We start from the raw sequence: 15,805 nt of genomic DNA, 5'->3' as shown, positions 1-15,805 counted from the left end.
TCCAATACCCAATCAGACTTGATCTTGTTGTGGCACACTTTCCGTTTAATGCATGAATCCTAGTATGTGACTAACCAATGATGCACGAATCCTAGTATGTGACTAACTCCAGCAACTTGAAGAAGGTTGTTGGCTACAAAGTTCTTCACTTCATGCACAATGAAGATCAGGAAACTCCTTGGTTACAAAACCATTTGGTTTAAAAATGCAGTAGTTTCTTTCAGAGAGAATAAGGCACTAGGTCACTCAATGCATATGTGATGGCCTTTAAAATAAGCCTTATATATGTCTAGGGTTGTGAGAAGAGAAACTCAACACATACACATCAGCTTGGGCTGAAAATCAGATCTGGAAATTCTGATTCCGTAAGTCTCGACAGAAACAGCTTGTGTTGAGCTTCAACTTTAAATCTCGATAGAAAGGATTCTATCAAGTTTTAGTGAACAACTCTTTCTTCACTTGTTTCTTGGTCAGATCTTCATGGCTTTAATACTTGACTTGAACTCTTGTTTCTTGAAGTACTAAACCCATCCTAGATCTATCCAATTACAAGTAAAGTGCATTTTTTCAAAAGATTAGCCAATTACATAAAACAAGTCTTTAACACATGATATCTATTTCTTATTGATAACCATAAAATTTACAACTAGCAAGGGAACATACAAAGTAATAAAGAATAAATGAAGGAAGAAAAAAAGAAATGAAATCAAACATCAATTAATAACCGTCATTTGGAAAATAAAAAGGTGGTTAGGAGGAGTAAGAAATAAAATAGAGATGGCTATACAGTGGACATTGAAAACTTTGTAGTGCAATAAAATCAACCATTACATTCACTTATATAATTAAATCAATAATCAACAATTAAATATAATAATACAAAATTTAAATTTAAAAATAATCAAACTCTAACTAGAGAAATTATATTTCCTATCATAACTAAAAATGAGATGTTCTTTAGTAATTTAGAAATTATATTAGAAATAAAGTTGGAAAATTTTATAATCTCATTTTTTGACATTTCATTTAACCTTATATATATATATATATATATAATCATAATCTTCATACACCATGAGTTAAAAAAATCTAATGAATAGTTTTTCCTCTTATTTAATGTCTATGTTATGCAAATCATCAACCAATAAATATATGATAATGGTAAAAAAACGTTATAGATAAAATTATAAAAAATATGATAAAACTTTTTTTTTTAAATACTCTTTATAAAGTCTAGGGACTAAAATACTATTTTACCTAAACAATTATCATGTGCAACGCGCAAGTCTGCGACTAGTTCAACTAAAGATTAAAGCACTAACTAACTAACTATTTAAAAATATGCATTTTTTATAACAATAATAATAAATAGCAATTTGAAAATATGCATTCTTAAAACAATTTAAAACATCACAATTTAACATTTGATTTGGGTTTCTAGGCTAATTTGTTTGTTTGGGAAATTTTTTAGAAATGCTACGTCCACAACACTTTTACAACAAATTTAATGTGGTAATTTGTTATTGGTTCTTATTTACATACCACTGAAATTATTTTTTTGTCCACCAGTAACAACTTGTTACTTAGGATTTATTGTAAAAATGTTGTGAAAATGTTGTGAACATAGCATTTCTCACAATTTTTTGGTTCAATCTTCAATAGACCAAAATTTTGGAGAGATCAAATTTTATTTTTAATGGGCTCAAATTTTTACTTAGGATGTTCAATTTTTTTTTAGGGTTCTCAAGTATGTTTTGATAGGGTGGTCAACAACCCATTTTAATTTAACATTATTATTTTTTAAGCAATATAAATTATTTTTTTCAAGTCAAGTTGGTCTTGTGACCAACCTGAATTACACTTGATGCCACCAATGTAGAGATGAGACTTTTTCCAACTCCCCACCCCCTCTTTTGGCTTAGTTTTTGTACTCTTTTATCTTTAACAATTTGAGGACCGCGACTTTTATCATAACTCTTTTTAATTATTTTTGTCAATATCAAATGTGTCTTCTTTATTGGGGAAAATAAAAAGTCATAAAGAAAAACTTTAACTTATATATGAAGCATGATGCTTTCATAGCAACAACCCAATGAAAAAGTTAAATAACATGTTTGGATTGGATGACTGGTGAGTCTTACATAGAATCTGTAATAAGTCTTTATGGATTATATAAATAATATAGGGAGATTCACCATTGTGACTAATATCTTTTGGTACAATCAGGAGCAACCCTTAAATAAATTTTCAGGGTCAAAGCATTAACCAAAAAATTTTAAAAAAAAAATCAAGAATAAAAATTATTAGTGTTTTGTACTATTGTGACCAGGGGCGGAGGCATATGTAATGTGGGGGGGCCATGGTCCCCCAAAACTTTGAAATCCCTTTATAGTAATATATTAAAATAGTCTGGGTTCTTTAAATTGTAATGATTGGCCCCCCACAAAAATTTCGTAGATCTCAGTCTATTTGAGTTTGCCTATTCTTTCCTCTAAAATCACACGATGGCCCCTTTAGTTAGTTTGCCCCACTATTAGTTTATCAAGTAGACCCCATCCAATTAAAGCATAAACTTTTACCAAGGCCTAACAAATGCCTAGACACCATGTGTCCTTCCTTTTTTATAAGCATACAAAAGTGTAGTGCATTGCGTTCCTTGCATCCAAAAGTGCACTGTATTGTTACCAAAAAAGAAAAGTGCATTGTGTTCCTTGGTATATTTTGTGCATTGGCAACACAAACTTATGAGTTTTTTTTCTTCACAAATTTGATCTTTCCGTCATCATCTCATATTTTCCCTAGCTAATTTTATCTTTTAATTCTGTTTTAGATGCATTGATTTGAGTTTAGAAATAATATTATTATATTTTAAATTTGATCATTTTGTATACCATAAATTTATAAATTTAACATAGGAATATATAATTCGCCCCCCGCAAGTAAAATATCCTGGCTGCAACGCTCCTGGTTGTGACAAATTGTTTTCACATTTAGATCTTTCAGTAAGAGGTGAAAGATATATTTTTAATTTCTAGAAAGTAGTTCGCAATTCTTTTTATTCCATGCATTTATCTATTTCTCTTTCTTCTTCTTTTTTAAGTAATTAGGATTATTTTTTATTTTTATTTTTCAAAAGTAATCTAGGATTATTTGTATTCTTAGGTAATTATCCTATATGTGAATAAGAATCTATCATTCTTTTCTTTACAAGCAGTTTTCTTATTCAACAATATTTTCGTAATAATCGAAGTGTCAAATCATCAAAAGTCAAATAAATAAACTATATATATAAGGAACCACTATATCTTAAAGCAATAGTATTATATAAAAACGTAGTAAAATTTTGTTACATCCCTGGATAGACTTTCTCAAAATAAAAACACCTTGTGATAAGGCTTTCTCGGAGTTGTGTCAAGCATGCAAGTAAAAGTGAAACCTTAAAGAGAACGAACGTAAAGAGAAAAGATAAAAGGAAACTTTCCCGCAATTGACATCCACGGGTAGTGAAAACGAACTATAAATGTTGATTTTAAGGAAAGCACACAACTTGATAGTTTCAAGTCCACTTGTTCTCCAAAAAATAACATATCAAATCCACTTGCTAATTAAAGCCGAATCTCTAGTCATTTTATTTACGGAAAGCACACAACTTTGGGGGCCATTAAATAAATCCCTAGTCGGCTAGTACCAGTAGAAATGAAGATAGACTACAGTAACAACACTCTACATCTAGACAAACGTTGTACAGCACAAACTAACAGGAAATATTGCAAATTCCCCACCACTGACAACCTTGAACTCTATTAATTAAGGACTAAAATTACCTATCATGATTCATGCTCATGTTCCTATCTCTCTGCTTTTGACATCATTCTTGATGTCTTTGATCATATCTGCTCCTCAGGTCTATCCTTTCCCTGCATAATGATGACATTCCTCCAATGCCATCGATGGTACATTGATAGTTCTTAAAATGTTGCCTTTTAATGGTTGACAGACCAGTCAAGCAAAGAATGAAACAAAGAGCCATAAGACATCCCTATATTCTTTTAATGAATGAGCATTGAGAGAATAAATAGTCTCTATCCTATGTGTAAGCCCTGCATATACAGGGCTGTCCCTACTATATGGGACAGTTAAGCAATTACCTTAGGCCCTAAGTGAGAAAGGGCCAAATAATTGCACAGCAATAAAGATCCAAGTAGAAGGCTCACCTCCACTAAATTTGGGAAATTCTAATCTGATGGGCCTAGGAATTAGGGCACCTACCACAGGTCGTGGATGGCGTATTGGCGGTTGCAGCACCTCAGTTTCAGGAAGATGATTTTCTTGATGATGAACTAGACCTTCTCGCTAATTAACTTGTTGCTACATTGCTGGTAACCTTTCTTCAATCATAGCTTTCATTCCTCTGAAATTGTTATCCAGTTGTTCCAATCTTCTTGAAATAATTTCCATGGTAGAAGCATGATCATCCAAATCTCTGTTGTACTAGCAAAACAGAGTCACTCAAAAGAGAATATATGGTTTCTTGCACCATGGTTGAACTGGCTCTGATACCAAATGATAAGTATCAAATTGATCCTTAATCTCTCTTTACTCTCATTCTAGTAGTTCTTCAAGGGAACTAGGCCTCCAATGGTATTTCAAAGAGAACTAATCACTGTATTATTCTTCAATGAATTCCATATTACAATCAGTTTAGTCTTATACTCTACTCACTAACTAACAGAGTACAACTACTGCTTGACTACTAACAGAGTACAACACATTATAACTTATTCACTCAACTAACCAAGTACAAGTTTCTAATACATGTCTTAACCAACTAACTAACTTTATACCAATATTCACTGCACAAGAATACTACAGTAATGTATTGTACTGGAGCCTTAACAGTCCCATCTAATTTAAGTTTTTTAATTTTTGTACCGAATGAGTTAATTTAGTGTTGAAAATGAGGATTCCAATATAAATAAACCATAAAAAAAAACATAATCATATATCTAACTCTATATATATATATATACATATTTAACTATTTTAAACCAAAGTTCAAAGAAAATTCAATTAGAATCAAAATTGGATTTTGCTTTTTTTAACTTTCCATACAAATTAAATTGTTTAGATTTTTGCTATTATTTTTTCTCTAAACTTATGAGCATTTTTTTTATACTATTTCTATTTAGATATTTTGTATGTGAAGATATTGAACGTAACAAATTGTAATTGAGCTGAACAATCCCATGCACTTATCTCCATTCAATTTAAGATATACTATTTAAGCAATTTATTATTTTATTTTGTGTAATATTTAGTAGAATTTCACAGACAATAATTGTGAATTGATATTGTATATGTAGTATCCAATAGTGATTTTCAAAATTATATACGTAATAGTAATGTAATGAGAAACCTGGCGTAACCAATATCATAAAAATTGTAAGGAAAAACTATTCTAGTACCTCCAAATGTCCTGGTCAAACTATATCCAATATGTTTAATAACTCAAAATAACATCAATAGCACCACTACAATTCATCACTCTTGTGTGTAAGTAAGGGTTACAATAAAAGCACAAGGCATTTTAAGTGTATTAAAATAGTAAAAATACTCCTAATATTTGTGTCAGCATCAATTTTGTTTGATGCGTAATCCTATGTGGATTTGGAAACACTACCTTATAACAAGGGCCCTAATAAGATTGTCTAGAATTTAAGTGTAGCATTGAATTAGTTGTGTATTGTGTGGATCTCTATTGAGTCTCACATCAGACATATACTGGTTTGATATGAGTTTTATAACAATTACATGAGATCTTAATTGTGAATAGATTAGTCATTTTAGGTTATAGAGGAGACGTGACTAACCATTTTCCTTGGGGATCACGAAACCTTTGTACTCATTAGGGCTGTCCAAACCCATCTAGAAACCCGACCTACCCAAAGAACCCGATTGGAACTGTTCTGACACCAACTAACCTGACTACTCCGACGGTCGGCGACGAGTCTTCTCCACCAAAAACCAACTCTGGCAAGTCGGTTTCAGTTTCTCTGCCCCCAAAACCCGAAAAACCCAAACCAACTGTCGAAAAACCCAGATTCTAGCAAGAAACCCAGATTTTAGCAAAAAATTTCCAGATTCCGATAAAATAAAACACAAATCCTAGTGAAAAAATTCCAAATCTCAACGAAAAAACCTAGATTCAAGCGATATTTCACGTAGATCTGGCGATATTTTGATCGAATCTAACGAAATCTCATTGAATCCGGTAAGATTTCCACTGGATCTGGCAAAATCTCAGATTCCGATGAGATTTTCGCCGGATCTGGGTTTTTCTCGCAATTTCCTTGCGATTTTCTTAGATCTATGACGCCGACCAACTCGTCCGCCACCCGTTGAAGGTCTGATCCGCCCAACCGGTCTACTCTGACGGTCAACAATAGGTGAGATTTTCTGCCACCCGATTCCGTCGGGTCAGTTCCAGGTTGGGCACAAACCTGACTCATGGACAGCCCTAATACTCATAAGTGCTCATTCATTCGTTCTAAAATATATTTACGGGTGGAATGTATTTCATTTTGACTATATTAGTCACAACTCTCTAGAAGTGAATTTAGGAAATAAATTTAAAATAATAGTTTTTCCTCATGATACACTCGATCAAAAGTAAGGTTCATGTACTTACTCAAAATCGGCTAATACAAAATTGCCATATTAAGAACTTGTTAGCAACACATATCAACAAATTCAATCGTAGAGAGACAATATTTTATGGTAATTTTGGAGATAGCTGATCAATTGTGATAACATGATGTGGTTCATTGACACCACAACAAGGCGGGATTGTTTCTTGGTGAAGTAATTTTGGCTTCTCTGCTTCCACCATAGGCTCAACACTTTCAAAGTGCGCAAGAGAGGCGAGCTCATTAATGGACACTGCAATTTTCTCTGTGCAAGAAACAACATCAACTAGCAGCGATGCCACGGTTACAGCTGGTATTACCTCTAGGAGGTCAATCTCTTTACAAAAGCCTGATCGGAGCAAGGATATCAGATTGTTAGCAGCATCTTTTGATTCTACAATGTGGGGAGTGACTGAGGATGGTGCTGTCATTGCTTTGATTGCCGATGCTAATTCCTTCAAAGCTTTGCCTGATTCCAAGCTCATATTCGTGCATGCCTCTTGAATTTTGCTTCGAAATTCTGCTGGTATCTGTAAGCAATTGATTCCACTATGCATGTTAGCCTTTTTTTTTATTTATCTTCTTTTAATTTAAACTTGACTAATTCCTTTGTGTATATGCATTAGATTCTGAATTTCAGTGACACGTAGATTATTAATGAATTCTTTTTCCATGAACTAAAAATAAAGAAGGGTAATTATAAGTTTTATTATACTATCAATGTAAATTTTACGTTGTACACATTTGTTTAGCCTATAATACAAATTTTACATTGCTGATACAATGTAAACTAAGAATTTTCCTATAAAGAATTGACTAATAATTAATTTGGTATCTTACTTGGATCTCAGAGTTGATGTAGCCATCAAGAGACTCAATACGATACGCACATTGACGTGTTAGGCTTCCAATCTTCAGGTATTGTTTCCAAGGGTGACGGAACCTAAATTGACCATGACATGGTTCCCATCTAGCAAAATTAGCCTGCAATCATACAATAATGATATAAATGTTGTTCTAATTGTACTTTTGTTTTTTCGATTTGGAAAGATAAGAGTGAGCGAGAGTTACTTATTTCTTCTTACTTACCAAGCATTCTTCGCTCTGTTTTGAGTTGAGAACACTCTTATAGTCATCCATAAATGTATTGTTAGACTCTTTACTATCCCCTGGTATTTTGAAGTACTCAACACCAAAACCTGTAATTTGAGTTTTACTAATTAAAACAAGTAAATTTACCAGTCACCACAAGGCAAAAGGTATAATGACACATATGTTAACGTGCATAATTTTCCATTTAATGCACCAATTTACTATAAACATACCTTCTAAGTAGCTCCCAAGTTTTTCAAGGTTTGAAGCGACCAGATTGTGAAGATCATCACCAGCCCATACAGGGAAAACGAAAAGGCAAATAAATACAGATGCAGAGCTACCAATGAGGATTGTGGACACCCTTTGATGTGCCATTTCAAGTATCTCATCTTCCCGGTAACCAGATATAGATACCAAACAAAATGTCAGCATAAATATGAGGAGACCATAATCGTATCTCGCTTTCAATTGAGGAAAGAACCGCACAAATGTCACTACTCCAGCTGCATCATACCCATTTACATCAAATTCACAATTTGTGACATATAAAAAATTAAAAATAAAATAGAAAGAAGAAATAATTGTATTATTATTTAGGCCCTAACAATATATTTTGTCGTAATTGTATTATTATTATCATTTTCTTTGCACGAATGAGTTTCTTACCAAGTAAAAAAACAAAGAGCCCAAGGAGTATGGGCTCACCTTTCTCTCCAGCAAGACTTGCTAGGTAATGAGCACCAAATCCTAGAGCCCCAGCCACCAATGTAGCCAATCCTCTATTTAAACCTCTTCCGAGTGTTGCTCCTGTATTATGGAAAATCGAAACCTTAGTATCCACCAGACTTTTCCAATAATTGACAAGGAAAACCTAGAAAAGAAATTAACTAACCTACGGAGAATTCAAAGACCACGATAACAGTCAAAATAGCCCACATTGCTGAGTTGCCAAAACCTTTATACAGAGGTTCAAAGTAGTAGATCAGTGACACCAACGTTAGAGCCAGTCCAAATTTTAGCGAATGAATAATCCTTCTCGGATCATCTTGTCCCAGTTTCTTTATCTTCCTGGTAGTCTCAACTATCTTCGTGCCTAACTTTCCAGACAAGGCCTTGAACCACCCCCAGTTACGAAAAAAAACTCCTTCATTCTTAATTTCAGATGCCATTTCCATAACAAAATCGTAGCAAGGAAAATTGACAAGAACTGTTTGTACCAGAAATTTTGAAAAAGAATAAAGAAAGCTGGTGTAAACTAAGGTTTTGGCAAGCATATGACTTGGGGGAGAGGGAGCAAAATCAATCACAAATGCAAAGGCAAAGCATGCAGTCTATATATATGTGTGTGAAAAACTGAATACTCATTGCTTGGGAAACTTAACAAAGTACTATTGTTTTGGGATAGGAAAACACGTTTACGCGTTGTGTTTGGTAAGTTGTAAGTTGTAACATCCCACACCATTAAAGAATCCCTGAAACTTACATTCATTTAAAAAGAAAAGAAAAATCCCTAAAACTTTCACTAGTGGTACTCTAACCATGTAGACATGAAGGAACGGGTACCTTTCCTATTTTACATGTGCTACAGCAGTGTCCCTTCTGGCTATAAGGCAATGGGCAAGATATTTCCTTTTGTTGCTTTGTCTTTTATCTCGTAAGAAATTGAAGGAAGAAAAATCCTCTCGCTTTATGATGGTTGGTGATAACTGATCATAACTAGCTATATATGCCATTGCCACGAATCATAAGCTTATCTGTATCCCATTACTTAAAATCTGTGGAATGATTATGTAGCTGTACATCTTTTCTTTTGGTAGGTTCTTTTTTTATGAACTTTTGGTAGGTACTTGTTCTAACAGCTTCGTCTTTAGTGAATTTCTTTCTGCCTAACATATTTGTACGTAGTACACTTGTTGTAAAACTCTTACTTGAATTTTGAAAATCAATTTAATTTGACCTATTCTCATATTGTTTCAACTTCTACATCACTAGTCCACGTGGGACTCCATCATGCTCTCGCACTGTCGCGCACATGGCTCATGACGCGCATGGCCCTACTAAAGAGTTGGGCCTCGGTCTAATATCATTTGTAAATTGTAATACCTTGGGCCTTCAAGTTTAAAAGACCGGCCTAATGGAGAAATGTGTGCCAATGAGTTATAAACTTGTTAACTTCATCACTAATCAATGGGATTCCACCATGCTCTCTACACATGTGCCCTCGCATACGCATAACTCAAGAATGCATGGCTCCACACTCTGAAATGATTAGTCAAGTTACAATTAGAACTTCTAACGATCCTTTATATAGCCCTAGTTTATCTAGTAAATACTTTTCTTTTCCTTTTTTGAGAAAGTACACAGTACATACGTGCCCTCGCATATGCACAACTCAAGAATGCATAGCTCCACACTCTGAAATTATTAGTCAAGTTACAATTAGAACTTCTCATGATCCTTTATATAGCCCTAGTTTACCCAGTAAATACTTTTCTTTTCTTTTTTTGAGAAAGTACCCAATAAATACTTGATGTGAGATTCAACACACACCCACGCATTACAAATTCATAATCTAAGATATTACAATTTGATCTATGATGTCTTTGGTTCAAGTTTTCTACACATTGAGAATGTACATATCTAGGGACAAAACCATTAAAGGACCGCCCGCCCGGGGGTGTCATGGCCATGGATGGAGCCAAGGTTGGACTTGGGGAGCAATGGTCCCCCCCCCCCCCAATTTTTTTTAAATATTATTATATATGTGGGTACCAATTTTAGCAATTTTGTTTTATAAAATTACAATTTTGCCCCTTTAACAATATCATTGATTCTTTTAAGAGAATTGTTATAGTCTCAAATTTAATTTTCTACAACATTTTCACAAATTGTTATGGTAGCAAATTCTTATAGGTTCGCATTTGGGCCCACTACTTACATTATTTTTTTACTTACCAATAACCACTTATCACATCAGTAATTTGTAAGAAAAGTTTTTTAACTGTAGCATTTTCCTCATTTTAAAGACCATAAAAAATTATAGATTTAAAATATAAAACAAAATATACAAGCCCAAAAAAATTAATCCAACAACAAAAATTACCAATAGTAAAACTAAAAAAAATTAAGTCTAGTCAACTAATTTTACTCAAATCAAACAACCTGACCCTTTATAAAATTTTAAACAAAATAACTTTTTTCTTACCCAACAATGCACACATCAAATAAAAAATTATAAAAAAATAAAAATAAAAACCCCCTCAGCAGCTAAGCAGCAACAAAGTTGGAGGCCAAAATCACTGCACACAATTAGTAGCAAAACTGCCCCCTCTAACTCTAAGTTCTAGCTTTGTCCTAATTAGCTTCAACAACTCTTCACCTCCCACCTCCAACGACCCTTCGCCTCCCTTCGTCGTTGCCTCCCTTCACCAATTCAGCTCATACCGCTCAATCGATATTCTCGAGGTTTGTTTGTGCTTTTTGGTTTTTGTTTTATGTCTTTGTTTTTGTGCTTTTTTTATTGGGGTTTTGTTCAATTGTTGTTTGTCATAGTAATATCTAAGTGGGTTTTATCTCTTTTTTTTTTTTTTTAAGTGCGTGTGTGTGTGCTTGTGTGTGTGATTGGAAGTGTTTTTGCTTGGTTTGATGTGATAATTGATAAGTGTATGTGAGTGAGTGAGATTATGGGCACTATCACATGAAATAGTATGTACGAAGAGTGTGGGGCTATGAGTTTAATGAATTTGGATATTTGTGTTTTGAATCAAAGTGTGTTTGGGTAAAAACTAGTTAGTGTCCCTTTGGCAAAAACTAGTGCTTGATCACTCCTGGCCCAATGCCTTCGCTTCTTCTTTTTATTATGTTTTTTGTGATTTGTTGTTTTCTACTTACCCTTTTCTTCTCTATCAATGTTATCTTGTATATAGAATTTCAAAAAAAAAATTATGATATAGGACAAAACCAAAATGATGTAGTAATAAAATTTGACCAATAAAAAAAAAGTATTAACCTAATAAAACAATAAAACTCTAACTGACCAATAAAATAAAATAAAAAATAAATATTTTTTTGTGCTTCCTCATATTATGGCAGTTATCTTAATTCATTTGGCCTGCATATCTAGCAAAAGATTTGTTACCTATGCAGTTTATTGAAAGCTCATACTTCCAAGTCTTGTATGATTGATTATATCCGTCTAATTTTTTCAAATTGTTTACTAAGCTATGAGTTGTAAGCACTACCTGTATTACATCTGTAAGTTATGAGTTTGTGTAGTAATTTATTAGATGATCATTTTCAAGATTGAAGTACTTATAAATATAACTTTTTTTTTTGCAAGCTAAATACTCATTGTTTGCAATAACTTTGGATTTTTCTTGAAATTTGTAAGCTTAGCTTGAGCAAAGTAAGTAAATTTTAGTTAAAAACTTATAAAACTCTATACTTTTGATGTTGGAAATTGGATTTGTGGTGGTATGTTGTGTTGGAGCAAGCAAGTGGCTTACATGGTGTTATAAAGTGGTTTAAATACATATTAGGAGTATTTTTCAATTCTTGCAAATGTGAATGAGTATTATTGATTAGATATGATGAATAGTATTTTATTTGATTTAAATACTTGTAAAACTCTATACTTGTGATGTTGGAAATTAGTTTCGTGGTGGGTTGTTGTGCTGGAGCAAGCGAGTGGCTTACATAGTGTTGTAAGGTAGTTTAAACTAATATTGGGAGTATTTTTCATTTCTTGCAAATGTGAATGAGTATTTTTTATTAGATGTGATGAATAGTATTTTATTTGATTTAAAAACTTATAAAACTCTATACTTCTAATGTTGGAAATTGGATTTGTGGTGGTATGTTGTGTTGGAGCAAGTAGGTGGCTTACATGGTGTTGTAAGGTAGTTAAATATATATTGGGAGTATTTTTCATTTTTTGCAAATGTGAATAGACCTTGTTGATGTGATGAATAATACTTTAATTGATTTCAATACTTGTAAACACTCTACACTTGTGATGTTTGTAATTGATTTTGTGGTGGGTTGTTGTGTTGAAGCAAGCGAATGGTTTGCATGGTGTTATAAGATGATTTAAACTAATATTTGAAGTGTTTTTCATTTCTTGCAAATGTGAATGAGTATTTTTTATTAGATATGATGAATAGTATTTTATTTGATTTAAAAACTTGTAAAACTCTATACTTGTGATGTTGGAAATTGGATATATGGTGATATGTTGTATTGGAGCAAGCAAGTGGCTTGCATGGTGTTATAAAGTGGTTTAAATACATATTGGGAGTATTTTTCATTTCTTGCAAATGTAAATGGACCTTGTTGATTAGATGTGATGAATGGTACTTTAATTGATTTCAATACTTGTAAACACTCTATATTTGTGATGTTTGTGATTGGTTTTGTGATGGGTTGTTATGTTGGAGCAAGTGGGTGGCTTGCATGGTGTTATAATGTGGTTTAAATTCATATTATGAATGTTTTTAGTTTCTTGTAAATATGAATGGACCTTGTTGATTAGATGTGATGAATAGTACTTTAATTGATTTCAATACTTGTAAACACTCTATACTTGTGATGTTTGTGATTGGTTTTGTAATGGGTTGTTGTGTTGGAGCAAGCAAGTGGCTTGCATGGTGTTGTAAGGTGATTTGAATTCATATTGGGAGTGTTTAAGTGTGCAATGTATATTTGTTTAAGTATTAATATAGACTTGTGCATTCATGAATGTGATTGAAGTTTATCTAAGTAGCTTATAGACTTAAATGTTAGAATACGTTATGCATGAGTTATCCTTGTTTTACTAAAGTAGCATTCATCTTGCAATTGTAGTCAAACATGGATAAAAGTTGGATGACAATGAGTAAGACACCTGATGGCATATTAAGTCGTCCATATATTAAAGAGGTCAATGCATTTATTAATTTTACAAGAGCAATTGTGGACTTAAGTGGTAATATTCCATGCCTGTGTATTCACTGTGTAAATTGCTATCGACAATCTCCTCATACTGTGCATATCAATTTGCTTCATCAGGGGATTATGCAATCTTACATTAATTAGTATAATCATGGAAAACTTTGTGTATTGAACAAAAACATTCATGATAATGAAATGTCGGGTGATGATCATATGGATGGCATCGATGCCTTGGTAGGTGACCAAATTAGAGGGGAACCAAGAAATGCAACTGAAGATGAGGAAGTGCATAATTTTGACAAACTTAAGGAAGATGCAAAGCGTGAGTTGTATCCAGGTTGCACTAATTATAGTATCTTGAAGTTTGTTATTAAGATGTTGAATGTAAAGGTAATGACCAACTTAAGTAATAAGGGATTTGATATGATACTAGAATTGCTGACAAAGGTTTTACCAAAAAGGTAACTTGGTTCCAAGGTCAACTTATGAAGCAAAGAAGATATTACGTAACAAAGAAGATATTACGTGACTTGAGCATGTCACACGAGCATATAGATGCATGCAAAATTGATTGTACACTATTTTAGAAGGAAAATGAAAACCTTGATAAATGTCCAGTGTGTGAGGCACCTAGGTACAAGGATACACATGTCCAAGGTAAGAAGATTCCTCATAAGGTATTGCGTTACTTCCCATTGACACCGAGACTGAGGAGATTGTACATGTCAGGCCAAAGAACTAAGGACATGAGATGGTATATAGACAAAGATGTGGACGATGGGACAATAAGGCATCCAGCTGATAGTGAGAAGTGGAAGGAATTTGATTTTCAACATTCTGATTTTGCCCTCAAACCTCGCAATGTAAGCCTGGGGTTGGCTACAAATGGATTTAACCATTTTAGGAATATGAACAACAACTATAGTATAATATGAATAACTCATACTTGGCCTATCATACTTATCCCCTATAACCTACCGCCTTAGTTGGTTATGAATGAGCCATATTTTATGTTGTCCTTACTTATTCCTGGTCCTTATCAACCAAGAAATGAGATTAATATTTACTTGAAACCATTGGTTGATAAGTTGAAGGAGTTGTGGGAAAAAGGTGTAGAAACTTATAATACTTATAGTAAAGAGCATTTTCAGATATGTGCAACTTTGTTGTGGACAATACATGACTATCCTAGATTTGGTAACGTGTCTGGATGGAGGACAAAGGGTTATCATACTTATTACACTTGCAACAATAAACCATATTTAGAAGTTTTAGAAAGTAAAATTGGATTCATTAACCATTGAGCTTATTTGCCTATGGAACATCGTTGGAGATATAGTCGGTTGCATAATGATTTATCGGAGAAATGGAAGAGATCTTTAGAGTTACAAGTGGGAAAGATACAAGAGCATCTAGATAAAATGCCAAATATAATTTTAGGAAAGTATTGAAGTAACAAGAAGAGACAACTCATTGGGGAGCCAAATTGGTCAAAGGTAAGTATTTTGTACAAGCTTCCATACTGGAAAAATAAGAAACTTAAGCACAACATTGATGTCATGCATGTGGAGAAGAACATTAGTGAGAGAACTTACGGTACAAAATAAGGCAAGGATAGACTTGCAAAATATGAACTTTAAGCACACATTGCATTTGAAACAATATCCTGATGGATCATATGATAAGCCTTGGGCTTTCTTTTCATTAAGCCCAAGTGAAAATGATAGTTTCTATAACTTTTTGAAATCGGTCAAGTATCCAAATGGCTATGCAACCAACATATCAAGATCAGTGAATACAAAAAATGGTAGATTATTTGGTTTGAAAAGCCACGATTATCAAGTACTACTACAACGAATTCTTCTAACTGGGCCATAAGGGTTTGCACATAAAGACATTAGTATTATATTGCTTTAGTTGGGCAGTTTCTTCCAAGACTTATGCTCAAGGACCCTAAAGCGGAGTGAACTGGAAAAACTAGATGAACGTATAGTTCTTATACTATGCAAGCTTGAGATATTCTTTCCTCCAGCATTCTTTGATATTATAGTCCACCTTACTATTCACTTGCCTCGAGAAGCAATTCTAGGAGGCCC

At 33.3% G+C, this 15,805-nt stretch overlaps 1 protein-coding gene across 2 annotated transcripts; it reads right to left on the bottom strand.

Annotated features, from left to right (window-relative positions):
* Positions 1 to 6,605: 6,605 nt before the first annotated feature.
* On the bottom strand, positions 6,606 to 9,221 carry LOC115985638 (aluminum-activated malate transporter 2-like). Of its 2 annotated transcripts, none has more exons than XM_031108584.1 (6): positions 8,674 to 9,221; positions 8,448 to 8,588; positions 8,012 to 8,284; positions 7,776 to 7,885; positions 7,527 to 7,670; positions 6,606 to 7,216 (listed from the first exon to the last, which is right to left on the bottom strand). In XM_031108584.1, exons 1-6 carry the CDS (start codon positions 9,053 to 9,055, stop codon positions 6,773 to 6,775), a joined length of 1,494 nt encoding a protein of 497 aa, XP_030964444.1. In that variant the 5' UTR covers positions 9,056 to 9,221; the 3' UTR covers positions 6,606 to 6,772. The 2 variants fall into 2 exon arrangements, with proteins under 2 accessions (XP_030964444.1, XP_030964478.1); XM_031108618.1 differs by having other exon boundaries at positions 8,487 to 8,588.
* Positions 9,222 to 15,805: the final 6,584 nt, after the last annotated feature.

This window comes from Quercus lobata, chromosome 1, assembly GCF_001633185.2.
Source record: "Quercus lobata isolate SW786 chromosome 1, ValleyOak3.0 Primary Assembly, whole genome shotgun sequence".
Classification (NCBI taxonomy): Eukaryota; Viridiplantae; Streptophyta; class Magnoliopsida; order Fagales; family Fagaceae; genus Quercus; species Quercus lobata.
This window is presented reverse-complemented; position numbering and strand designations above follow the sequence as displayed.